Genomic DNA, 27991 nt, shown 5'->3' on the forward strand with positions numbered 1-27991 from the left:
TGTTTTGTTGTCTGTCTTCCCCCTTCTAGGACCATTGTTGAGTAGGGAGTGTCTTTATCTAATAATGTTGGTATTCGTTAAGCGCTTACTATGTGCCGAGCACTGTTCTAAGCGCTGGGGTAGACATAGGGGAATCAGGTTGTCCCACGTGGGGCTCACAGTCTTAATCCCCGTTTTACAGATGAGGGAACTGAGGCCCAGAGAAGTGAAGTGACTTGCCCACAGTCACACAGCCGACAAATGGCAGAGCTGGGATTCGAACTCATGAGCCCTGACTCCAAAGCCCGTGCTCTTTCCACTGAGCCACGCTGCTTCTCCATCTGTTATCTGTTACCGAATTGTACTTTCCAAGTGCTTAGTACAGTGCTCTGCACACAGTAAGCGCTCATTAAATATGATTGAATGAAGGAATGACAAGTGGCAGAGCCAGGATTAAAACCCATGACCGTCTGACTTCCAGGCCTGTGCTCTATCCAGTACGCTACGTTGCATCTCACTACACCATGAGGGCTTACTCTCTGCAGAGTACTATACTGAGTGCTTGGAAGAATACAACAGCGAAATAGATGGGATCCCTTCTCTCAAGGAGAATCTAGCAGGGGAGACAGACATTAAAATCAAATTATAAGGAGGGGAAGCAACCTAGAATAATGATGCACACTTAAGTGCTGTATGGGTGGGCTATTAAGGATGGGAGGAGAGTACCTAAGTGCTTAGTGAATACGGACTCTAACACATAAGGGACGCAGTAGGGAGAGGAAATATGGTGGGGAGATAAAAGATTAATCAGGGAAGGCTTCTTGGAGAAGATGTGATTTTAGTCAGGCTTTGAGGAGGGGAAGGGAGTGGTCACCAGACCCCCAGTGGGGAGAATGTTTCAGTCAGAGGGAGGACGTGAACATGAGGTCAACGAGGAGAGAGACAAGAACGAGGCCTAGTGAGTAGGTTGGTATTCGAGGAGCAAAGTGTGAGGGCTGAGTTGTAGTTGGAGAGGAGCGAGGATAGTTAGGCGGCAGAATTCATTTAGGCGGCGGTCATGGGTTCGAATTCCGGCTCTGCCACTTGTCAGCTGTGTGACTGTGGGCAAGTCACTTCACTTCTCTGTGCCTCAGTTACCTCATCTGGAAAATGGAGATGAAGACTGTGAGCCTCACGTGGGACAAGCCGAATACCCTGTATCTACCTCAGCGCTTAGAACAGTGCTGTGCACGTAGTAAGCTCTTAACAAATACCAATATTAATTCTGCCGCTTCCTCCCTTGGGCCGAACAGATTCTCCTCAGCCATTCGGCCTCCCACGAGAGTCTGCTACGGTTCTCGGTGACTATCCCGGCTATCCGCAGCTGCCCTTTCTTCTCCCTTCTACACTTTCTGCCCCCTGGAATGCCAGGGCCTGCTCGGGGAGAACTTCCTCATGCCATTGGGTCTTCCATTAAACCCCTGCTTCAGCCCGGGACAGACTCAGATGTGAACAGCATGGCGCCTCCTCGGCTTTTAGAGTGGCAAGAAGCCTTTGGCGGTGGTTTGTGGCTTGAGCCTCGAGGAGCCTGAATCCCTTCTCCTCTGACCACGGTGCCTCACGGCTCTCATCGTATTGCTCATCAATCTTGTCTTTTGTTTTTATGTTTTCATCATTTTTTGTGTGTCTGTTGCCGGCTGCCTCACTCTGAGATCATGCACCCCCTCTAGACTGTAAGCTCTTTGTGGGCAAGGAACGTATCTACCGATTCTGTTATATTGTACTCTCCCTAGCACTTAGTACAGTGCTCCGCACACAGTAAGCGCTCAACAGATACCATCGACTGATCGATTGATGAACTCCTTGGCAGCTAAGGACCATGTCTATAGCTCATCAGTAAACTTTTCCTATAGTACTTAGTACCGGGCTTTTCAAGTTCTACTAGGAGAGTTTACACCTGCGGAGTGTAGAGCCAGGTACAAGATCCGGCATTTGGTGGGACTTGAAATGGGATCCAGGTCTTGCACACTTCCACTGATTAAGAAGAATTTATGTTGCTGTCTTGTAAGATCACAGTCAGTCCACAGATGACTCAAGGATGGATTTCATGACGGAGCATTGTAAATTTCTCCTTCACTCTCCCGTTAGCCAGCCAACTTGGTCCTTATGACTTTTGGCCAGACGGAGTGTCTGGAGGGCCTAGATTATCAAATCTAACAGAAACATTTTGGATCCTTTTCAAAGATAGAACTGAAACCCCTCTGTATTACTCAGCAATCTTTGATCGGTGTAACATTCATTCTGTTGAAACCTTGCTCCACGAACAAACGGTCTGAGAAATGCCTACCCCAGGGTTTGTGTTTGATTAACTAGGTGAGCAGTTGGCAAGGATTTGCTTTGCGATATTTACAGAGGAAAGTGTGGGGAGCATTCTTCCTTCCTCTCAGCCATCAACAGTATTTATTGAGAAGCAACACGGCCTAGTGGTTAGAGCATGGACCTGGGAGTCAACAGGATCTGGGTTCTAATTTTGACTCCGCCACTTGTCCGCTGTGTGACCTTGAGCATGTCACTTAACTTTTCTGTCCCTCAGTGGCCTCATCTGTAAAATGGGGTTTAAGACCGTGAGCCCCATGTGGACAGGGACTGTGTCCAACCTGATAAGCTTGTATCTACCCCCGCGCTTAGAAGAGTGCTTGCCTCACAGTAAGTGCTTAACAGATACCGTCATCATTTATTATTATTGTTGAGTGCTTATTGAATGCTTACACATATCATCCGCCTTTACCATCCATTCCAGGTACTAGTTGTGGTCATCTGTCACCCCCAGGCCCTTCCTGCAACTTTTGAAACCTTTCTAATATTCTTTTCTTTCTCCATCCCTATATTAATTCTTGGGGAGTTCATTGTCCATGTGGATGTCCCCAACAACCGTTCCACTTCCTTTCACTCCTCAACTCCAGTGACCTCCTGCTCCACCTCACCAACACTTCAACTTGGGCGCCCACTTGATCTCAACATCTCTTGTCACTATGCAATCTCTACCGTCACCAACTCTGAACTTCCACTCTCTGACCACATCCTCCTTACCTGCCTTCTCTCCCACACGGCCCCTCCCTTCAAATCCATCCTTTCCCCCCCACAGAGACCGCCGATCTTTTGGCCCCCTTGTCCAATATTCTAAAGTCATCATCCCCCCGTTGTTCTATGTACCCAAACTACCTTCTCTCGATGCACAAATTTACACTCTCAACACTGCCCTCTCCTCTGTACTCAACTCCCTCACTTCCCTGTCCCTCTGCTGACCTCGTACCACTAACCTGCAACCCCGGATCACCATCTCAGTACGCTTCCTCTGCTCCTGCTCTCGTGCTGGTGGCAGAAATCCAGACACCGGGTTGACTCAACATGAGCAAGACTGAGCTCCTCATCTTCCCTCCCAAGCCCGGTCCTCTCCCAGACTTCTCTATCACCGTGGATGGCACGACCATCCTTCCCGTCTCTCGGGCCCGCGATCTCGGTGTCATCTTTGACTCGTCTCTCTCGTTCACCCCACGCATCCTATCCTTTATCGGGACCTGCCGGTTTCACCTTTACAACATCGCCAAGATCCGCCCCCTCCTCTCCACCCAGACGGCTACCTTATTGCTACGGGCTCTCGTTATATCCCGGCTAGACTACTGTGTCAGCCTTCTCTCTGATCTCCCTTCCTCCTCTCTCGCCCCGCTCCGGTCTATCCTTCACTCCGCTGCCCGGCTCATCTTCCCGCAGAAACGATCCGGGCCTGTCACTCCCCTTCTTAAACACCTCCAGTGGTTGCCTATCGACCTCCGCTCCAAACAAAAACTCCTCACTCTAGGCTTCGAGGCTCTCCATCACCTCGCCCCTTCCTACCTCTCCTCCCTTCTCTCTTTCTACCGCCCACCCCGCACGCTCCGCTCCTCTGCCACCCACCTCCTCACCGTCCCTCGGTCTCGCCCATCCCGCCGTCGACCCCCGGGCCACGTCCTCCTGCGGTCCCGGAATGCTCTCCTTCCTCACCTCAGACAATCTAATTCTCTTCCCCTCTTCAAATCCCTACTTAAAACTCACCTCCTCCAAGAGGCCTTCCCAGACTGACCTCCCCCCTTTTTCCCTCTGCTCCCTCTACCCCCGCTTCACCTCTCCGCAGCTAAACCCTCTTCTCCCCCCTTCCCTCTCCTCCTCCCCCTCTCCCATCCCACCCCCTCAGCACTGTACTCCTCCGCTCGACTGTATATATCTTTATCACCCTATTTATTTTGTTTAATGAGATGTACATCACCCTGATTCTATTTAGTTGCCATTATTTTTACGAGCTGTTCTTCCCCTTGACTCTATTTATTGCCATCGTTCTCGTCTGCCCGTCTCCCCCGATTAGACCGTAAGCCCGTCAAACGGCAGGGACTGTCTCTATCTGTTGCCGACTTGTTCATTCCAAGCGCTTAGTACAGTGCTCTGCACATAGTAAGCGCTCAATAAATACTATTGAATGAATGAATGAACCTTATCTATTCAAATTTCATCCTCACCTACTTAAACTCTGCTCCCTTCTCTGCTCAGCAAAATTATTTCTCCATTCTTATTGACTCCCGTGTCCATTGGCTGTGCCAGCTGTGTTAGAGTTTTAACTGCCTCCTCAAAACCCTTTCCCCCGCCCCCTTAATCTGTTCCCCCAATGACCTGTCCACATAAGTTTTTGATTAAACTGAAATCATCAGGTGTGATCTCCCTAGAATCTCCACTGCTCCACTCCAGACCCTCTTTCCTCCTGCCCCCTCTTTGACTCTTCTGCCTTTCCCAGTAGTATCTCCAAAGGAAATCACTTGCCTCCTCTCAAAATATTACCTCCTCCACCTCCACCTCTGACCGATCCCTTCGTACTTTATCAAAACAATGGCTCCCTCCCCTCTTCCCCCCCGACTGTCGTCTTCAACTGTTCACTTTCCAGTGGCTTCTTCCCCACAGCTTTCAAACATACCTAGGTATCCCTAATCTAAAAAAAACTCCATTTGACCCCACGGCTACATCCAGTCATCACCTCTTCCTCCTTCTACAGAGCACGTGCTTGGGAGTCAGAAGGTCATGGACTCTAATCCCGGCTCTGCCACTTCCCTGCTGTGTGACCTTGGGCAAGTCATTGCACTTCTCTGTGCCTCAGTTACCTCATCTGTAAAATGGGGATTGAGACTGTGAGCCCCATGTGAGACAGGTCCTATGTCTTACCCAAATGGCTTGTATCCACCCCAGTGCTTAGTATAGTAGCTGGCTTAATATTAATAGTCTTGACTCTATTTATTGCCATTGTTATTTATTGCCATTGTTCTTGTCTGCCTGTCTCCCCCGATTAGACTGTAGGCCCATCAAGGGGCAGGGACTGTCTCTATCTGTTGCCTATTTGTACATTCTAAGCGCTTAGTACAGTGCTCTGCACATAGTAAGCACTCAATAAATAAATACTATTTTGTTAAGCGCTTACTATCTGCAGAACACTGTTCTAAGTGCTGGGGGAGATACAGGGTAATCGGGTTGTCCCACGTGACGCTCACAGTCTTAATCCCCATTTTACACATGAGGTAACTGAGGCACAGAGAAGTTAAGTGACTTGCCCACAGAAACACAGCTGACAAGTGGCGGAGCAGGGATTCAAACCCATGACCTCGGACTCCCAAGCCCATGCTCTTTCCACTGATCCACGCTGGCTAAAGAAATACCACAATTATTATTATTATTCCTCTCAAAACACTACGAATAAGTTGTCTACACCCGATGCCTCCACTTCTTCTCCTTGAATTTTCTCCTCGACCTCCTCCAGGCTGGTTTCTGCCCCTTCACTCCAGGGAACCTGCCCTCTCTGAGCTCACCGTTGACTATTTCTTGACAAATCCAGCGGCCTCTACGCCATCTTAATCCTCTACAACCTCTCGGCTGCCTTCAGCCCTGTAGACCACTCCCTTCTCACGGAAACGTTATCCAACCGTGGTTTCCCCGCTACTTCCCTCTCCCGGTTCTCCTCCTCTTTTTCTGCTTGCTACATCTCAGTCCATTTTACAGGCTCCTTCTCTGCCTCCCACCCTCCAGTTGTTAAAGTACCTCAGGGCTCGGGGCTGGATCCCCTACTGTTCCCCATCTACACCCACACCCTTGGAGAGCTCATTCTCTCCCATGGCTTCAGCTACTATCTTGAGTTAGATCTACATCAGATCTACATCTCCAGCCCTGATCTCTCTCTGCAGGCCTGCATTTCCTTCTGCCAACAGGATATCTCTACTTGGATGGCCCACTGACACCTCAAACTAAACAAGTCCCAAACAGAACTCCTCCTCTTCTCACCCAAACCCTATCCTCGCCCTGTCTTTCACATCATCGTGGACAACACCACTCTCCTCCCTGTCTCGCAAGCCGAAACTCTGACATTATCCTCAACTCATCTCTCTCATTCAACCCGTATATTTAATCTGTCACCGAATCCTGTCCATTCAACCTCCACAACATCTCTAAAATCCATCCTTTCCTCTCCATCCAAACTGTTGCTGCACTGATCCAATTACTTCTCCTATCCTGCCTCGACTACTGCGTCGTCCTCCTCACTGACCTCCCTACCTCCTGTCTCGCCCCGCCCTAGTTCAAACTTCACTGTGCTGCCTGGATCGTTTTTCTAAAAATGCATTCAGTCCACATCTCCCCTCTCCTCAAAAGCTTCCAAGGTTGTCCATCCACCATCCCGTCAACTTTAAAGCACTCAATCATCTCAAATAGGGATTAAGTACCTCGTCTCTGCCCCACCCCCTGAACCGTGAGGCCCTTGTGGACGGGGAATGTGTCCGACCTGATTATCTTGACTCTACCCCAGCCGTTAATATGGTGCTGGTCGTGTTGAAAATGCTACACAAGTTTACTACTACTACTACTAATAACAATTACAATAATGATAATAGTGATAGTATATTGGTAGACATGATCCCCGCCATCAAGAAGCTTAGGATGCAATGGAAGGATATTAGTTCATTCATTCATTCATTCATTCATTCATTCATTCATTCGTTAGTATTTATTGAGCGCTTAACTATGTGCAGAGCACTGTACTAAGCGCTTGGAATGGACAAATCGGTAACAGATAGAGACAGTCCCTCCCCCTTGACGGGCTCACGGTCTAATCGGGGGAGACGGGCGGACAAGAACAATGGCAATAAATAGAATCGGAGGGAAGAACATCTCATTAAAACAATAGCAAATAAAGTGAATCAGGGTGATGTACATATTAGTGGCCTGTAGGTTTTGAATAGTAATGATAATTGCATTTGTTAAGCACTTTCTATGTAAGAAGCAGCATGGCTCAGTGGAAAGAGCCTGGGCTTGGGAGTCAGAGGTCATGGGTTCTGATCCCGGCGCCGCCACTTGTCAGCTGTGTGACCTTGGGCAAATCACTTAACTACTCTGTGCCTCAGTTACCTCCTCTGTAAAATGGGGGTGAAGACTGTGAGCCCTATGTGGGACAACCTGATTACCTTGTATCTACCCCAGTGCTTAGAACAGCGCTTGGCACATAGTGCTTAGCAAATACCAGCATTATTAGTAATAATAATAATTCCGTATTTGTTAGAGAAGCAGTGTGGCTCAGTGGAAAGAGCTTGGGCTTGGGAGTCAGAGGTCATGGGTTCAAATCCCGGCTCCGCCGCTTGTCAGCTCTGTGACTTTGGGCGAGTCACTTCACTTCTCTCTGCCTCAGTTCCCTCAACTGTCAAATGGGGATTAAGACTGTGAGCTCCACGTGGGATAACCTGATCATCTTGTATCCTCCCCAGCGCTTAGAACAGTGCTTTGCACATAGTAAGTGCTTAACAAATGCCATCATGATTATTATTATTATTATTAGGCACTCACTGTGTGCCAAGCACTGTACCAAGTGCTGAGGTGAAGACAAGCAAATCAGGTTGGACACAGTCCCTGTCCCACATGGGGCTCACAGTCTCAATCCTCATTTTACAGATGAGGTAACTGAGGCACAGAGAAGTGAAGCGACTTGCCCATGATCACCCAGCGGACAGGTAGCAGAGCCGAGATTAGAACCCATGATCTTCTGACTCTCAGCCCCGAGCTCTGTCCACTACTCCAGGCTGCTTCTCTAGAGGCACCGGTTTAAAGGCACCAGCTTTGTCATTTTAATGTGTTCCTTTTTTGTGTCTGCAGGGGTTTCCTGACATCTTGTGAGGCTGAACTTCAGGAACTGATGAAACAGATCGACATAATGGTGGCTCTTAAGAGGTCTGAATGGGAAGGCCAAACCCAGGCTCTGGAAACCTGCTTGCAGCACCGAGAACAGGAGCTAGAGTCTCTCAGGGTACAGTTGGACCAGAAACGCAAAGAGGTACAGCCACGTTTTTTTTAAATAAATAGTATTTATTAAGCTCTTCCTTTGGGCCAAGCGCTCCCCTAAACAACGGGTCGATACATGACAGTTTTTCACACGGCCCCTATCCCACATGATAATAATAATTGTGGTATTTTTTAAACGTTGCCAGGCACTGTACTAAGTGCTTGGATAAATAGAAGACAATTGGGTTGGACACAGTTCGTGTTCCGCATGGGGCTCACAGTCTTAAACCCCATTTTGCAGATGAGGTCACCGAGGTCCAGAGAAGTGAAGTGACTTGCCCAAGGTCACACAGGAGATAAGTGGCAGAGAGGAAATCAGACCGCAGGTCCTTCTGACTCCCAGGCCCACCCTCTTTCCACTAGGCCACGACTGAGAGGGAAGACAAACGGGTAGTTTACCCCCCTTTTATAGATGAAGAAACTGAGGTACAGAGCAGTCACACGAAAGGAATATGGAGCAATGTCTAGAACTTGGCTGGTCCTGATTCCCAGATTCCCCAATTCTCTTTCTGCTGTCCAGCAGTATTCGCTGACCAGTCTTTAATACAGATAGAGAAGCAGCGTGGCTCAGTGGAAAGAGCCCGGGCTTGGGAGTCAGAGGTCATGGGTTCGAATGCCGGCTCGGCCACTTGTCAGCAGTGTGACTGTGGGTGAGTCACTTCACCTCTCTGCGCCTCGGTTACCCCATCTGTAAAATGGGGATTAAGACTGTGAGCCTCACGCGGGACAACCTGATGACCCTGTGTCTCCCCCAGCGCTTAGAACAGTGCTCTGCACATAGTAAGCGCTTAACAAATACCAACATTATTATTATTATTACTTCACTTCTCTGTGCCTCAGTTACCTCATCCGTCCAATGGGGATTAACTGTGAGCCTCACATGGGACAAACTGATGACCCTGTATCTCCCCCAGCGCTTAGAACGGTGCTCTGCACATAGTAAGCGCTTAATAAATGCCAACGTTATTATTATTATTACAAGTATCCCTCATTTGTCTACAGGATATTGATATCCTGTATCTATTCATTAGCTTGAATAGTATTCAATAAATACTACTGAATGAATGATATACAAATGGGCCTCTGATGTGTTCGTAGGATAAATTTCTGCCTTAGAATAATAATAATAATGATGGAATTTGTTAAGCGCTTACTGTGTGTCAAACGCTGTTTAAGGTCTGGGGTAGATACAAGCTAATCAGGTTGGACATAGTCATTCATTCAGTAGTATTTATTGAGCGCTTACTATATGCAGAGCACTGTACTAAGCGCATGGAAGGTACAAATGGGTAACAGATAGAGACAGTCCCAGCCCTTTGACGGGTTTACGGTCTAATCGGCCCTGTCCCACATGGGGCCCGCAGTCTTAATCCCCATTTTACAGGTGGGGGAACCGAGGCACAAAGAAGTTAAGGGACTTGTCCAAAGTCACACGGCAGACAAGTGGCAGAACTGGGGTTAGAACCCAGGTCCTTCTGACTCCCAGGCCCGGGCTCTCTTCACTAGGCCCGGCTGCTTCTCAAAGGTTTATAAATATGCCTTTTTTTGCTAAATATATTGACCCCAAACGAACAATGCAAGGGAATTTTTCAGGCCTCTGTCAGGTCTCCCATCAAGGCTGCAGTGAGAAGCAGCGTGGCTCAGTGGAAAGAGCCCGGGCTCTGGAGTCAGAGGTCATGGGTTCCAGTCCCGGCTCGGCCACTCGTCAGCTGCGTGACTGTGGGCAAGTCACTTCACTTCTCGGTCCCTCGGTTCCCTCATCTGGAAAATGGGGATTAAGACCGCGAGCCCCACGTGGGGCAACCCGATTGCCCTGTGTCTACCCCAGCGCTTAGAACGGTGCTCGGCACATAGCAGGCGCTTAACAAATACCAACATTATTATTATTAGCCGTCCCTTAGACCGGAATGCAATTGCAGGTGACCAGCCGTGGGCAGTTTTAAGCCTTTCCCCAGATAAACCTGGGTCCGGAAGAAACTTTTCAGCTATCTACTCTTCTGTTAGAACTTGGATTATAGTTTAGAAGTCCGTGACCTGAAGGCTGCTCGGACAATAGCCGATCTTGATGGTGTGGTGCTTTGCTGCCGTCTTTTTCTCTTTTTTCTCCCTCAGAACAGAGATTTGATCCCGGGAAATGATAGGCAAGGGTATTGGTGTTGAGAGTTGTTATCTCTGCGGGTTGGTAGCTTTTCTTGTTCCTTTCCGAAAATCTCATTTTGTAGGATAGGAAACTTGCCTTCTCTAAGGAAGGAATTCCTAGTCTTGGCTAATGAGGTACCGCGGGATTTCCTAGGAGTTTTTGCTAGCTATAGGTTGTCGATAGCATTTATTGTGATCTAGGGGCAGCGTGGCTCGGTGGAAAGAGCCCGGGCTTGGCAGTCAGAGTTCATGGGTTCGAATCCCGGCTCTGCCACTTGGCAGCTGGGTGACTGTGGGCAGGTCACTTAACTTCTCTGTGCCTCAGTTACCTCATCTGGAAAATGGGGATTAACCGTGAGCCTCACGTGGGACAACCTGAGGACCCTGCATCTCCCCCAGCGCTTAGAACAGTGCTCTGCACGTGGTAAGCGCTTAACGAATGCCATCGGTATTATTATTATTATTATTAATAAATGCTTCGTATGCGCCAGGCCCTGTGCTTGGTCCCGGGGTAGGTGGAAGATAATCAGATCCCTGTTCCGCATGGGGCTAACAGCCTAAGAGCGACGGAGAGCAGGCATTTTATCCTCAGTTTACAGGTGAGGAAACTGAGGCACAGAGGGAGTAAGTGATTTGCCCATGGTCACACGGTAGTGTGTGAAAACTGGGAAGTGGGTCTGCAACCCAGTCCTTTTGACTCTGCTTTTTGTGGTATTTTCACTATGCCACCCTGCCTTCCCTGAATTATGTCATTTAATAATGATAATAATAATAATAATAATAATCGTAATGACGGCATTTGTTAAGCGCTGATTATGTGTCAAGCACTGTTCTAAGCGCTTGGCTTAGCAGAAAGAGCCCGGGCTTGGGAGTCAGAGGTCGTGGGTTCTAATCCCCGCTCCACCGCTTGGTAGCTGTGTGACTTTGGGCAAGTCACTTCACTTCTCTGTGCCTCCGTTAGTTCTTCTGTAAAATGGGGATTAAGACCGTGAACCCTACATGGGACAACCTGGTTACCTTGTATCTACCCCAGCTCTTAGAACAGTACATGGAACATAGTAAGCGCTTAACAAATACCATTATTATGATTATTATTATGGTCATTATTATTATTACTGTGCCTGGCACACAGTAAGCGCTTAACGAGTACCGTGATCACCATATAATACGTGGGACGGGGATTGTGTCGAATACCCATCATTTTCGGTGCTTAGAACAGTGCTGGGCACATAGTAAGCGCTTAACAAATATTATCATTATTATCATTATAAGGTAATCAGGTTGTCCCACTTGGGGCTCACATTCTTAATCCCCATTTTACAGATGAGGCTCCTGGGGTCCAGAGAAGTGAAGTGACTCGCCCAGAGTCACACAACTGACAAGTGACGGAGCCGGGATTAGAACCCACGACCTCTGACTCCCAAGTCCGGGCTCATTCCATTTAGCCACGCTGCTTCTCATTTACGTGCTCAGTTCTATGAATCACAGTGCTCTCCGTATGTTACGTTTATTCAGCCCTAAATAATCCATTTTCCTTCCTTTGGGCAAAAGCTCTGAACGTTGAGAACAGGGACCAAGGTCTTATAATAATAATAATAATGTTGGTATTTGTTAAGCGCTTACTAGGTGCAGAGCACTGTTCTAAGCGCTGGGGGAGATACAGGGTCATCGGGTCGTCCCACGTGAGGCTCACAGTTAATCCCCACAATGAGCATTAGAGAAGCAGCGCGGCTCAGTGGAAAGAGCGCGGCCTTTGGAGTCAGAGGTCATGGGTTTGAATCCCGGCTCTGCCACTCATTCATTCAATAGTATTTATTGAGCGCTTACTATGTGCAGAGCACTGTACTAAGCGCTTGGGGTGAACAGGTCGGCAACAGATAGAGACAGTCCCTGCCGTTTGACGGGCTCACGGTCTAATCGGGGGAGACGGACGGACGAGAACGATGGCGATAAATAGAGTCGAGGGGAAGAACATCTCGTAAAAACCGATGGCGACTAAATAGAATCGAGGCGATGTACAATTCATTAACAAAATAAATAGGGCACTCGTCAACTGGGTGACTGTGGGCGAGTCACTTCACTTCTCTGGGCCTCAGTCACCTCATCTGTCAAACGGGGATGAAGACTGTGAGCCCCACGTGGGACAACCTGATTCCCCTGTGTCTACCCCAGCGCTTATAACAGGGCTCTGCACATAGTAAGCGCTTAACAAATACCAACATTATTATTATTATTATGATTCTGATTAGCTCGTATCTACCCCAGTGCTCAGTATAATACCTGACACGTAGTAAGAGCTTAAAAAGTACCATTTAAAAAAAAATGCTTAGGAAATACCGCTGAAGACGACCCTCAGAAAAAATCAAAGTGACTGCTCTCTGTGGCCCTATTACTGCTGGTAGAGGTGTCCACTGATTCTACATCCAACCCCATTTGTTTGTATCCACCCCAGTGCTTAGTACAGCGCTTGGCGCATAGTAAGCGCTTAACAGATACCACCATTATTGTCATTCCACGAGACGATAGCTGTTTGCAGTCTCCTTTGCCTCTTCTCGTGGCTCAGTGGAAAGAGCCCGGGCTTGGGAGTCAGAGGTCGTGGGTTCGAATGCCGACTCTGCCACCTGTCAGCTGTACGACTGTGGGCAAGTGACTTCCCTTCTCTGTGCCTCAGTCGCCTCATCTGCAAAACGGGGACGAAGACTGTGAGCCTCACGTGGGACAACCTGATGACCCTGTATCTACCCCGGCGCTTAGAACAGTGCTCCGCACGTAGTAAGCGCTTCACGAATGCCAACGTTATTATTCTGCTAGTTTCTCAGGGTACACTTGGAAAGATTGGATCAGGCGGGCCGATGATATAGAGAGCTGGCGATGATCCGGTAAGCCGGCCACGGTATCGCTACTTTCTTCCTTCCGGGTACCGTGGCTTCCCTGCCGGAGCAAGTACTAGGAAGGATAGACGTGCTCTCAACATCTCAGCCCGAGGCCTGATTCCCAAACGTCTCCCGGATTTGGGTGAAGATGGGAAGAGAAGTAAATCTATTCAGTACGCAGAAGCATCTTCTTCCAAACCCTCCGTTACACTTACTAGCTTTTTTTTTCCCGGGAAGCCAAGAGCAATTAAAACAAAGAATTGGGTTGCTTCTAAATCGCTCTTTTGAACTGCTTCTTCTGCTCTCGGAGCTAAAAGTTGTGGATTTAGTGGCGTTCGTTCACGCTGTACTCCTTAGAACGTTAATATCCACCTGACTCATTGACAACTAGCGCCTGCACAGAACCGTGTTTCCCCCGATTAGACCGTGAGCCCGTCAAAGGGCAGGGACCGTCTCTATCTGTTATCGATTTGTACATTCCAGGCGCCGAGTACAGTGCTCTGCACGTAGTAAGCGCTCGATAAATACTCTGGAATGAATGAAAACAACCCCGTACGGGCTTGATTAGGGGCACTAACCTGAGGCCTTCCCCGACTAGGCCTTTCCTCATCTCCCACTCCCTTCTGCGTCGCCCTGACTTGCTCCCTTTATTCATCCCCCCTCCCAGCACCACAGCACTTATGTCTATATCTGTCATTTATTTATATTATTGTCTATCCCGCCCCCCCCAATAATAATAACGATGTTGGTATTTGTTAAGCGCTTACTATGTGCGGAGCACTGTTTTAAGCACTGGGGGAGATCCAGGGTAATCAGGTTGTCGCACGTGAGGCTCACAGTCTTCACCCCCATTTTGCAGATGAGGGAACTGAGGCACAGAGACGCGAAGTGACTTGCCCACGGTCACGCGGAGCCGGGATTGGAACCCATGACCTGTGACTCCCAAGCCCGGGCTCTTTCCACCGAGCCACGCTGTTTCCATAAGCGCTGCTTATGGAATGCACAAGCATAAGCATTCCATTATGCTTCCATAAGCATAAGCATTCCTGGCTCAGTGGACAGAGCCCGGGCTTGGGAGTCAGAGGTCATGGGTTCGAATCCCCGCTCTGCCACTTGTCAGCTGTGTGCCTGCGGGCAAGTCACTTTACTTCTCTGGGCCTCAGTTACCTCATCTGTAAAATGGGGATGAAGACTGTGAGCCCCACGTGGGACGACCTGATTCCCTTGTGTGTACCCCAGCGCTTAGAACAGTGCTCGGCACATAGGAAGCGCTTAACAAATACCGACATTATCATTCCACTGCTGCTCTAGACCGTATGCTCGTTTTGATCGGGGAATGTTTTTGTTTATTGTTATAGCGTACTCCCCTAAGCACGTAGGACAGTGCTCTGCACACGGTAAGCACTCAATAAGTACAACTGAATGAAAGAGTGAATAGCCAAGAGCAGCATTATTATTATTATTTTTTTTAATGGTATTCGTTAAATGCTCACTATGTGCCAGACACTGTAATAATAACAATGTTGGTATTTGTTAAGCGCTTACTACGTGCAGAACGCCGTTCAAAGCGCTGGGGTAGGCGCAGGGGAATCGGGTTGTCCCACGTGGGGCTCGCAGTCTTAATCCCCATTTTACAGATGAGGGAACCGAGGCCCAGAGAAGTGAAGTGACTCGCCCACAGTCACGCAGCCGACAAGGGGCAGAGCGGGGATTGGAACCCATGACGTCTGACTCCAAAGGCCGTGCTCTTTCCACTGAGCCACGCTGCTTCTCCGACTGTACTAAGGTCGGGGGCAGATGCGTGCTAATCGGGATGGACGCGGTCGATCCCGGCCCGAAAGCAGCACCGGGTGGGTTTGGGCTCTGGGTCCCAATCGCTCCGGTGGCTCTGGAGCTTCGCCCCTTTGTCCACCCTCACCTGGGCAGATGGCTATCTCTCCCTCCTAGGGCTAGGAGAAGCAGCGTGGCCCAGTGGAAAGAGCCCGGGCTTGGGAGTCAGAGGTCATGGGTTCGGATCCCGGCTCTGCCGCTCGCCAGCTGTGTGACTTGGGGCAAGCCACTTCACTTCTCTGGGCCTCAGTTCCCTCATCTGGAAAATGGGGATGAAGACTGTGAGCCCCACGTGGGACAACCTGATCACCTTGTATCCCCCCAGCGCTTAGAACAGCGCTTTGCACATAGTGGGCGCTTAACAAATTGTGGGCAAGTCACTTCACCTCTCTGGGCCTCAGTTCCCTCATCTGGAAAATGGGGATGAAGACTGTGAGCCTCCCGTGGGACGACCTGATTCCCCTGTATCTCCCCCGGCGCTTAGAACAGTGCTCTGCACGTAGTGAGCGCTTAACAAATACCAACATTACAAATACCACCATTATTATTATCAGTAGGAGGCTTCAGGGAAGGGGGTTGGGGTGGAGGGGGTGAAGGAGCTGCTTCAGTCCAGGTTTTCACTCAGGACAAGAAGGGCAACATCCCAGCTTCTTCCTCCTCTTTCTGCTGGCAGAGAGAAGAGGTAATCGATCAGTACGTACTCAGCTTGGTCTGGTGGAAAGAGCTCGGGCCTGGGAGTCAGAGGACCCGGGTTCTAATCCCGGCTCTGCCGCCTGTCTGCTCTGTGACTGTCACTTCACTTCGCTGGGCCTCAGTTCCCTCATCTGTCCAATGGGGATGAAGACTGGGAAGCCCACGTGAGACGTGGACCGCGTCCAACCTGATTGACTTGCGTCTTGCCCGGCACTCAGCGCGGCACGTGGCATATAGTAAGCACTTAACGAATACCATTTAAAAAACAAAAAGGGTTGCGTGTGCAGAATGCTGCACTGAGCAGTTGGCAGAGTACGTTAGAATTGTCAGACATTATCCCTGCCTCCAACGAGCTCAGAATCTAGTCGGGGAGACGAACAATAAATTAATTACAGATAGTCGATTGTATTTATTGAGCGCATACTATGTGTAGAGAGCTCCATACTGAGCGCTTGGGAGACTACCGTATTAATAATAATAATAACGCTGGTATTTGTTAAGCGCTTACTATGTGCAGAGCACTGTTCCAAGCGCTGCAGGGTAATCAGGTTGTCCCACGTGCGGCTCACAGTCTTAATCCCCATTTTCCAGATGAGGGAACTGAGGCACAGAGAAGTGACTTGCCCACAGCCACACAGCTGACGAGCGGCAGAGCTGGGATTCGAACCCATGACCCCTGACTCCCAAGCCCATGCTCTTCCCACTGAGCCACGCTGCTTCTCCAATTTACACTGCCTACAGTATTCCTTGCCCAGGATGAGTTTAGAATTTAGAGGCAACCAAGAATAAAGTTACGCTCATCAGTGCTCTGGGGATGAGGTGAGTATTAAAGTGAAGCGGCGTGGCTCAGTGGAAAGAGCACGGGCTTTGGAGTCAGAGGTCATGGGTTCGAATCGACTCGATTCCATTTACTGCCATCGTTCTCGTCTGTCCGTCTCCCCCGATTAGACCGTAAGCCCGTCAGAGGGCAGGGACCGTCTCTATCTGTTACCGATTTGTCCATTCCAAGCGCTTAGTCCGGTGCTCTGCACATCGTAAGTGTTCAATAAATACTATTGAATGAATAAATGAATCCCGGCTCTGCCGCTTGTCAGCTGTGTGACTGTGGGCAAGTCGCTTCACTTCTCTGGGCCTCAGTTCCCTCGTCTGTAAAATGGGGATTAAGACCGTGAGCCCCACGTGGGACCACCTGATTCCCTTGTGTCTACCCCAGCGCTTAGAACCGTGCTCAGCACATAGTAAGCGCTTAACAAATACCAACATTGTTATTATTAAAGTGCTTAGCCGGTATGGACTCAACTGCTCAGGAGGGAGCGAAGGCTGGGGAGATGAGAGGTTAGGCGGGGGTGCGATTTTAGTAGGGCTTTGAAGACGGGGAGAGTGGTGGTCTGTCAAATAAGAAGGGGCAGCGGGAGGGAGGGAGAGATAAAGCAATTGATGGTGAGAGGTGAGATAGAGACACTGGAAGTATTCATTCATTCAAGAGTATTTACTGAGCGCTTACTATGTGCAGAGCACCGTACTAAGCGCTTGGAATGTACAAATCGGCAACAGATAGAGACGGTCCCCGCCCACCGACGGGCTCACGGTCTAATCGGGGGAGACGGACAGACGAGAACGATGGCGATAAATAGAATCGAGGGGAAGAACATCTCATTGTCCTAGTGAAGTGTGTGGGATATGTTGTAGTGGGAGAGGAGTGGGGACAGATAGGAAGATGGAGGGCCTTTCTTCTTGGTTCCACCTCTGGTTTTTTTTCGTTTTGTTATTTTTTTTTTTTTTGTATTTGTTAAGCACTCGCTATGTGGCAGGCACTGTTCATTCAATAGTATTTACTGAGCGCTTACTACGTGCAGAGCACCGTACTAAGCGCTTGGAATGTACAAATCGACAACAGATAGAGACGGTCCCCGCCCACCGACGGGCTCACGGTCTAATCGGGGGAGACGGACAGACGAGAACGATGGCGGTAAGTAGAATCGAGGGGAAGAACATCTCATTGTCCTAGTGAAGTGTGTGGGATATGTTGTAGTGGGAGAGGAGTGAGGATAGATAGGAAGATGGAGGGCCTTTCCTCTTGGTTCCACCTCTGGTTTTTTTTGTTTTGTTTTCTTTTTTGGTCTCTGTTAAGCACTTGCTTATGTGGCAGGCACTGTTCTAAGGGCTGGAGTAGACATAAGCTAATCAGGTTGGACGGAGTCCACATAATAATAATGTTGGTATTTGTTAAGGGCTTACTATGTGCCGAGCACTATTCTAAATGCTGGGGTAGATATAGCGTAATCAGGTTGTCCTACGTGAGGCTCACCGTCTTCGTCCCCATTTTACAGATGAGGTAGCTGAGGCCCAGAGAAGTGAAGTGACTTACCCACAGTCACGCAGCCGGGAGCCGGGAGTCGAACCCATGTCCCCTGACTCCGAAGCCCAGGCTCTTTCCACTGAGCCACGCTGTTTCCATATCCCACACGGGGTTCTCAGTCTTAATCCCCATTTTACAGATGAGAGAACCGAGGCATAGAGAAGCGAAGAGACTTCCCCAACGTCACATTCCCCCATTTATTTTGTTATTGAGATGTACATCATCTTGATTCTATTTATTTGCTGTGGCCTTAATGAGATGTTCTTCCCCTCGATTCTATTTATCGCCATCGTTCTCGTCCGTCCGTCTCCCCCGATTAGCCCGTGAGCCCGTCAGAGGGCAGGGACCGTCTCTATCTGTTACCGATTTGTCCATTCCAAGCGCTTAGTCCGGTGCTCTGCACATAGTAAGCGCTCAATAAATACTATCGAATGAATGAATGAAGTCACTCGACAGACGAGTGGCAGAGCCGGGGTCCTTCTGACTCCCAAGCCCGAGCTCTGTCCGCTGGCCCACACTGCTTTCCTGTTGCCTTTCCAACTCCAAGGGCCTCCTCTGAACCAAACGGACTCTACCCTTTCCATGCCGACGTAACGGGGGCCGCTGCTCTCCTTGCCCCGCTGGAGCCGGTGTCTTTATCCTCTTGAATTCTGTAATGTCTGTTGCTCATAATGGAAAATAACAGGGGCAGTTGCTGTCCTTGCCCCGCTGGAGCCAGTGTCTTTATCCTCTTGAATTCTGTAATGTCTGCGGCTTGTAATGGGAAAAAAAACAAGTCTACAACCCATCTCTCTTTAGGTTGGGATGTTGCATGAACAAATAGAAGGTCTCGACAAAGTCAAGCGAGATATGACCGTAGAGTATGAGCAGGAGTTGAAGAAGCTTCAGGAAGAAGTGAGTACTTCTTTAAGTTATTTTTGAGATATAGCCACAGCCGCTTAGCCTATGGAAACACAGTGTAAATACCAAAAAAAACCCCCCCGGTTTCTAAAGCGCTGCCATCGCCACTTAACGTTTAACGAACAACATGAAACGTAACGTGCACACATTCCTCCCCCGAAAAATGTGCATCATCCATTAAACATGTATTTGAAAAGGGTTGGGGTTTTTAAAGAAAGCTTGCCTCCAGATGGTGAGCAGCAACAGATTGCAGTTGTTGGGGGAGACTGGCTTCGTGCTCTACGTACTTTTACTGTTAAACCCATCGGGCAGAAATTAGGTCAGATTTTGTATCTGGTTCATTGCCTACGGCATGCGAGCAATTTCTGTGGGGTGGTTATATTTTTGTAATTATTATCCGGGCTTTTATGACACATTGGTAATTGGTTTTTTTTCCCTTATTTGCCTTTTTTTTTGCACCTGAATAGGTGCATTCGGTTATTCTCCCTGACGTGTTTTCACCACACATTTTGCTGTTAGGGAATTAGAGATCATTCTTCTGTCTGGATAGAACACAGAGCGCTGTCAGGAAAAGAATCGTTCTCCCGTCTGTGTCTCGTTCATCAGAGTGTCCGTACTGGAATGCGGTCAATCAGCGGTATTCATTGAGCGCATACCATGCGCAGAGCACTGTACTGAGCGCTCGGCAGAGTACCCCAGAACAGAGTTGGTCAAAACATTCGCGGCCCGCAATGAGCTGATTCCCTTACCTTGGGGTTCCTCAAGAGTGTCACCTCCACGCTTTTGAACTGTGTGAGTGTCTTGTAGTTTCTTATCTCCCCCCGCGCTTAGAACAGTGCTCGGCACATAGTAAGCGCTTAACAGAGACCAACATTATCATTATTTCTCAGCCAGTCCCTCGACGGCGTTTATTGAGCGCTTTCTGTATGCAGAGCTCTGTGCTAAGCACTTGAGAAAGTAGTAATAATTAAGGTATTCGTTCAGTGCTTATTATACGTCAAGACCTGTTTTAGTGTCCAACCTGATTATCTCGTATCTACCCCGGCGCTTAGAATAATAATGTTGGCATTCGTTAAGCGCTTACTAGGTGCAGAGCACCGTTCTAAGCGCTGGGGGAGATACAGGGTCATCAGGTCGTCCCACGTGAGGCTCACAGTTAATCCCCATTTTCCAGATGAGGTCACTGAGGCGCAGAGAAGTTAAGTGACTTGCCCACAGTCACGCAGCTGTCAAGTGGCAGAGCCCGGGAGTCGAACCCATGACCTCTGACTCCGAAGCCCAGGCTGCTTGACACATAGTAAGCGCTTAACAAATACTATTATGATGTTAATCAGGCTGGACACAGTCCCTGTCCCCATGAGGCTCTGTCTAGTACAGTAGAGTTCATTCAATAGTATTTATTGAGCGCTTACTATGTGCAGAACACTGTACTAAGCGCTTGGAATGTACAAATCGGTAACAGATAGAGACAGTCCCTGCCCTTTGACGGGCTCACGGTCTAAACGGTGTCAGCAGGACATCCAAGTAGAGATGACCTGAAGGCAGGAGTGAATGCCAGACTGCAGAGAGGGAGAGAGATCATGGTTGGAAATGTAGATTTGGGAATCATCCACATAGAAGCGGCGCTCAATACATACTCTTGAATGAGTGAATAGAGTTGGAAGACCTGATCTCTGCCCACAAGGTGCTTACAGTCTAGAGGACCAGAGGACTAGACTATTAGCGCATTATGGGCAGAGAATGTGTCCGCCGATTCTGGTATATTATACTCTCCCAGGCTCTTAGTACAGTGCTCTGCACATGATAAGCACTCAATAAATACCACTGGTTGCCTGATTGAGGAGGTGCTTTTCCCACACGTTCTCCTATCATTCATTCATTCAATAGTATTTATTGAGCGCTTACTATCTGCAGAGCACTGTACCAAGCACTTGGAATGTACAAATCGGTAACAGATAGAGACAGTCCCTGCCCTTCGACGGGCTTACGGTCTAGTCGGGGGAGACGGACAGACAAGAACGATGGCAATAAATAGAATCAATTTCCAAAATCAATAAATATCCCCGCTTCGCCTAACATTTTTCTAGCATTTCTTTCCCTGGTGCTGTTTTACCGTCGTTCTTGCCCGCCTTTAGATGATCCATTTTCTCCTCTCCGCGCCGATGCTTCTTGATTTATCCAGGTTTGCCACCGTTAGAGTCTCATACTAGCTGATGTTCTCCAACGGCATCTCCTGTTTTACAGCTAGCCAGGTTGAAGAGGAACTATGAAAAGTTGCAGAAGAAGCAGACGCGCAAGTCCAGAGAAGGAACCAGAAGTCAAAGGGAGGACTGGTGTGAAATGGAGAGGTTGACTGGAAAGCTGGAGGTAGGACCACCGAAAAATCTCGTTTGAAACGGGCGTTGGCCTTCACGGAGGCCAATATTTGCTTATGATGATGTTGGTATTTGTTATGCGCTTACTACGTGCGGAGCACCGTTCTAAGCGCTGAGGTAGATACAAGGTAATTAGGTTGTCCCACATGATAATTACAGATAATCCCCATTTTCCAGATGAGGCACCAAGAAGTGAAGTGACTTGCCCAAAGTCACACAGCTGACGAGTGGCGGATCCCGGATCAGAACCCATGACCTCTGACTCCAAAGCCCGTGCTCTTTCCACTGAGCCACGCTGCCTCTCTGATGTGGATGTCTGCCTCCCCTTCTAGACTCATTGCAGACAGGGAATGTGTCTGTCTGTCGTTACGTTGGAGTCCCCCGACCGCTCTAGGGCAGCGCTTTGCACGCGGTAAGCGCTCAGTAAATACGACCGAATGAATGGACGACTAAAGGGAGAAAACACCTCGGTAGAGTTGGTGCCTCCTGAAAACTGCGTCCTTGCCGTCAGCAGGACTTGGGCGGGAGGTGACGGAAAATAGGTCGATTCTGTACCGCGCCGCTTCCCTGCGATGGTGACTTGCAGGCAGAGGGCAGCAAATGGTCGTCTTGTGTGCCCAGCAAAGAAAAATATTACGTGGACTTGAGACTAGAGGAAAGTGGAAGCGGGGAAGGAGGGGGAAGAGATGGGAGAGACTGCAGAGGTCAAGAGGTGTGAGGAAGTCAGAAGGGCAGAGAGGAAGAGAGGCCACCAGGATGGAGTAAGAAGAGCAGCTGTGGAGAGGAGGAGATGGTCACGTCTCTGGACTTTCTCCCTCTTCCTCTTCCATCCCAGCGAGCGTTTTCCAAGTCCAGGAATGGTGTTTGAGTTGCCTATTTTACTCCCTTCCCCCCCGCCCCCCCGAACTCCCGCTATAATCCCACTTCAGGTTCAAAGTGACTCAATAATAATAATAATAATAATAATGTTGGTATTTGTTAAGCGCTTACTATGTGCAGAGCGCCGTTCTAAGCGCTGGAGTAGATACAGGGGAATCAGGTCGTCCCACGAGAGGCTCACGGTTAATCCCCCTTTTACAGATGAGGGAACTGAGGCCCAGAGAAGTGAAGTGACTTGCCCACAGTCACTCACCCATGAACTCTGACTCCCGAGCCCGGGCTCTTTCCACTGAGCGACGCTGCTTCTCTGGCAATCAGTCGACCAGTGGAATTAATTGAGCACTTGGGCACTTCTGCACTGTGTGCAGAGCACTGTGCTGAGTGCGTGGGAGAGTACACTATAACAGAGTCGGTAGGTGTGGTTCCCTGCCCACGACTCTCTCCTAAATGTCCCAGAGGTGGGTTTTTCTGAAATTCCCCAGCAAGGACTGTAGTATAGAAGCAACGCCGGGGCAGGTTGGGAAAACCAGAAGCAAAATGACAAGTTCCATCACTGAGTCGGGGAGAGAGGTTTGGTTGAAGTTGTCGGTCTGGGTGAAGTTCTAAGGCAGTCTGGTCTCCAGTGATGTGGGATTGGTCTCCTTAAAAACACTTTCATTTAGGAGAAATCACCTTATAGGACTCATGGCTGGACTATTCCACATGCGCCTGTATCTTCTAATCGCAGGCCTGGTTGTATCCAGATAGAGGCATGTTACGAAAGTCACATTCCCCAATTCTTAAAGAGCCTCCTAACCAGATTGTGTAATGCACACAAAAACGAATTAATAATTATAATAATGTTGGTATTTGTTAAGCTCTTACTATGTGCAGAGCTCTGTTCCAAGCGCTGGGGTAGATACAGCGTAATCAGGTTGTCCCACATGAGGCTCACAGTCTTAATCCCCATTTTACAGATGAGGGAACTGAGGCCCAGGGAAGTGAAGTGACTTGCCCACCGTCACCCAGCTGCCAAGAGGCAGAGCTGGGATTCGAACCCATGACCTATGACTCCCACGCCCAGGCTCTTTCCCCTGAGCCACGCTGCTTCTCGGTTTGCGGGACAGGGACTGTGTCCACCTTGATTAGCTTGTATCTGCCCCAGCACTTAGTACAGTGTCTGGCACATAATGAGCGCTTACTAAGCACCATTAAAACAAAACAAAAGTTATGGCACAACTGACTATCGGAGATGTAGCCAGTTTAACCTTCGCACATCTGGACGAGGCAAGCCATCAAAATGTCAGACAAAAGTAAAATGTTAATAAAAGAAGATATTTTATTTTTTCGACACTCTTTGGCCATCTTTATGGATAAGAAGCTTTTTTTTTTTCCCCATGGGTCACGGCGTAGCATTTGGTATCCATTATACTTCCACATTGTTGTTTATCAGTGCATGTGCTTTGGAGAAATCGTTTGGAATGATTTCAAAATACGTCTTGGTCCTTCTGTTTTAGCTTCTTAGAGGTGTTGGAATATTTTTAATGACTGTGTCTGTATGCCATATGTGTAAGAACAGTGCGTAGTTGGCAATTTTAAATTTCAGAAGAGAGTCATTAAGCAGGTATCAGTTTATTCAAGATTTGAAGCAACAATTATTCTCCATCTGACGAGCTGCCTGGTTAATGCAGTCTGGAAAAAAATAGACTGAATTAATCGGGTTGAGATTAGCCAATTAAAAATGAAACGAAACAAAAGTCATCTAATTAGCAAGGTAAGAGCGGCAGTAAGGTAATAATAATAACGTTGGTATTTGTTAAGCGCTTACTATGTGCAGAGCACCGTTCTAAGCGCTGGGGTAGACACAGGGGAATCGGGTTGTCCCACGTGAGGCTCACAGTTAATCCCCATTTTACAGATGAGGTAACTGAGGCCCAGAGAAGAGAAGCGACTTGCCCACGGTCACACAGCTGACAAGTGGCAGAGCTGGGATTCGAACTCATGACCTCTGACTCCAGAGCCTGTGCTCTTCCCACTGAGCCACGCTGCTTCTCTATATAGAAGCTATATATGCTTCTCGTATATAGCAATTATAGCTATATATGAGATATATCTATCTATGATATAACTATGATGTAAGTTTATCTATATGTATTTCTATACCTATAGATATAGATATAGTTATATCATATATATGTGAGAGAGGAATGCCATGCTGTAGCAGTAAATTCTTTATTTTTTTATGGTATTTGTTAAGTGTTTACTATGTACCAGGCACTGTACTAAGCGCTGGGGCAGATACAGATTAATCAGATCGAACCCAATCCATGTCCCACGTGGGGCTCGCGGTCTTAATCCCCATTTTGCAGATGAGGTAACTGAGACACAGAGAAGTGAAGTGACTTGCCCAAGGTCACACAGCAGACAAGAATAATCTGTATTTCACCACACGTTTTGGATAGAATACTATAATCCTAGTGAGGAATAAGAGAAGATTCTTCCCCTGAGTGACTCAGTCTGGCATCAGGAGAAAGGTACATGACATCGTTCAAGACGTGAGGACCGGAACGGGAGTTTACGTGACGGCGAGCTCCTTTAAGCTCAATTCCCCTGGTTATGGAAGTCGCGACTGTTTCTTTGAATTCAAGCTGTCTCCCTTTATTACACCTGCCTCATGAATTTTGGACTTTTTACCTTTGGAATTTTTCTTATTGTGATAAACATTTTGAAGCACATGAATAATCGGGATGAGAAACTGCTAGGCCAGGGAGGGGATGGTGGCGTAGACAGCTTAAAGCATAAAGACACCCCCCGCCCCACATCTCCCCAGGCCTGGGGATCTTGAGGAAGATGTCTTGTGAGGCTGTAAAAACATTGTCCACCTTGGTTTGGGTCACTAAGGTCACTCTCATAACTGTCAGGTGCTACCTTCCTTCCTTAATGACCCCATTTTGGTGGTTTAGTTACGCCTGACCCTCCCCGCAATTACAGTTTTCTGAACGGTTTGACTTCTGAGTCAAAAATCATTGATCGCATTAGGCGGTTTGAGTTTGAGCCTACACTTATCTCAGCAGCAACCTTGACTGAAAGCCGGCAGAAAATCACGACCGTTAACCCTTAGACGCAAGTGAATCGGTGACCCTTGTCAAGAATCCGGGAGTAGTCGGGATCGAACCCATCGGGGCCCTCAGCATCAGAGTGTTAAATTTGGAAAGACAGAAAAATCCAGAGGCACAGTATGGGAGGAGGTCTGAATTGCTCTGCAGCTACATCGGATGGCTGAGTGATGGGGTTCCCGCTGCGGAGAAGGGGGCGTCCGTGCCCGGGGACCGGGGAGAGAGATTAGAGCCGACGTGAGACTCGGAAACGGGGACGGCGAGGAGGTGAATTTGTAAGTCGGGTGTCCCGCTTGGCTTTGCAGGAGTTCCGTCAGAAATCGCTAGACTGGGAGAAGCAGCGCTTGATTTATCAGCAAAAAGTGGCGTCGCTGGAGGTACAGAGGAAGGCCCTGACTGAGGAATCTAGGCTAATGCAGGTAGAGTTGGTGCGAGAGGTGATGTGAGTTTGCCTGACGTTTGGATGAAAGTGGAATCCACACAAGGGGTGCAAGAAGACGCTCGCTCACGTGTGTCATTGGATTGCAATAAGCTCGCTGTAGAACGGGAGCGTGTGGGCGCTCTTTAAAGCATTTAGTTCAATTCCCTGCACAAAGTAAGCGCTCAATAAATACCACCGACTGAATACTTTGGGGATGGCTGGAGATCTTCCCCAATTTCCCCAGTCCCCTCTTTCCTTATCGTCCCTTATCCCACTGACCTTCAGCACCTGCAACAGCAAGTGAAGGGAGAGACGTTGATGAAGCTCCTTTGCCTTTATATCGTAGATGATGATCACCCTCCGACTCATTTATCGAATACCTACATGGGAGAGAACGTTATCTTAAGCCCTGGGTTTAATTAATCAACTAGTCCGTGGTATTTCTTGAGCGTCTACTGTATGCTGGGCGCTGGACTAAGTGTTCTGAGGGATGGGAAGACGTCGAATGGTTTCCTATTCCTAGCGACTCCCTGGACCCACTTTCTCCGGAACGGCCTACCTTCGCCTCGTTCTGGCATGTGTATCCGTAGAGTTTGCGGGGTAAAAATAAGGACGTGGTTTACCCTTGCCCCCTTCCGCAAGACATCCCTGGGAACGATTAATATGACATTAACGTGACGGATTTGCATCCCCGGGACCTGTCCCTCAGGGAAGCAGCGTGGCTTAGTGGATAAAGCACGGGCCTGGGAGCCAGAAGGACCTGGGTTCTAATCCCGGCTCCTCCACTTGTCTTCTGTGTGACCTTGGGCAAGTCATTTCACTTCTCTGGGCCTCAGTTCTCTCAACTGTAAAATGGGGGATGAGGCCGTGAGCCCCTTGTGGGAGAGGAACTGTGTCCAACATGATTAACTTGTATCGACCTCAGCATTTAGTACAGTGACTGGCACATAAGCGCTTAACAAACACCATAAAAAGCTAAAGCCCGGGGATTTCACAAACACATAAAAAACTAAAACCCAGGAAACTCCCTCCTCCTTCCACACTCACGGTCCAGTAATCAGTAGTTCACCCCAGTGCTCTAATGTTTGTGAAGGCGGCACTTTGGTTCTTTTGTCCCCTGCTTGTGGGGGTCAGTGCTTGAATACTGAAGATTGGGGGTAATTTCACCTTTGGAAGAACAGACGCTCCCTATGGGGATGCAGATTCCTTGCCAGAAAAATGGGAAGTGGAATTTTAACCCTTGGCCTCAAGAAACAGGGACTCTGGACTAAGAAATTTAGGGAAAGAATGTTTAGGAAGATCCCGCTGGGTTCCCAGCACGGGAAGAGTAACAAGGAGGGAAGGGATTTTCCCAGAATGGGAAATGTCTTTTAGCAGGAGAGCACGAAATTCAGGGAAGAGGTAGGATTTGGCTACGCAGCCCCTCTTGGCTGTGACAGGCGGACGGAGTTAGGGTGGGCTGGGGAGTAAGGCATTGTTTACTGTTTGCCGAGCACCGGAACACAATAGATGGTGTAAAAAACTTGGACCGATTTGCCTATTGGTCGTGTGCATTCAACTGGTACACAAGCCAGCCGATTCTTGACTCTATTTACCTTGATTCTATTTATTGCCATTGTTCTCGTCTGTCCGTCTCCCCCGATTAGACCGTAAGCCCGTCAAAGGGCAGGGACTGTCTATCTGTTACCGACTTGTATATTCCAAGCGCTTAATACGGTGCTCTGCACATAGTAAGCGCTCAATAAATACCCTTGAATGAATGAACAAGCCACCAACCCAGAAACTGTATTGAGGAAAAGGAAGGACATTTGAGATACTCCCTGTAGCCATTCATTTCAATCAGTCGTATTGAGTGCTTACTGTGTGCAAAGCACTGTGCTAAGGGCTTGGGAGAGTACAGTATAATGGAAGACCGCAGCTCTCCCCATCTTCTGAGGTTTCTAGGAGGCCAGGTCTTCCAGGAGGTCTCTTCTGAGTAATCTCTCCCTTTCAGCCCTCGCTCCGCCCTCTAAACCTCTCAAAGTAGTCCGATCCCCGTAGCGATTCCGTGCCGACTAATACCCTCTATTTACTTC

At 48.6% G+C, this 27991-nt stretch overlaps 1 protein-coding gene across 5 annotated transcripts in view; it reads left to right on the plus strand.

The window, feature by feature from the left end:
• Positions 1-27991, plus strand: part of CEP63 (centrosomal protein 63) — a 93269-nt gene that overhangs the window by 19809 nt on the left and 45469 nt on the right. For 3 of the 5 annotated variants that reach the window (XM_029066614.2, XM_029066647.2, XM_039913369.1), the window contains exons 3-6: positions 8167-8344; positions 19045-19140; positions 21391-21513; positions 25801-25914. In XM_029066614.2, the coding sequence (XP_028922447.1) occupies positions 8167-8344; positions 19045-19140; positions 21391-21513; positions 25801-25914 (511 nt within the window). The remainder of the gene's footprint in view (positions 1-8166; positions 8345-19044; positions 19141-21390; positions 21514-25800; positions 25915-27991) is intronic. The other 2 variants (XM_029066630.2, XM_029066655.2) reach the window with 2 other exon arrangements.

Source organism: Ornithorhynchus anatinus, chromosome 1, assembly GCF_004115215.2.
Source record: "Ornithorhynchus anatinus isolate Pmale09 chromosome 1, mOrnAna1.pri.v4, whole genome shotgun sequence".
Lineage (NCBI taxonomy): Eukaryota > Metazoa > Chordata > Mammalia > Monotremata > Ornithorhynchidae > Ornithorhynchus > Ornithorhynchus anatinus.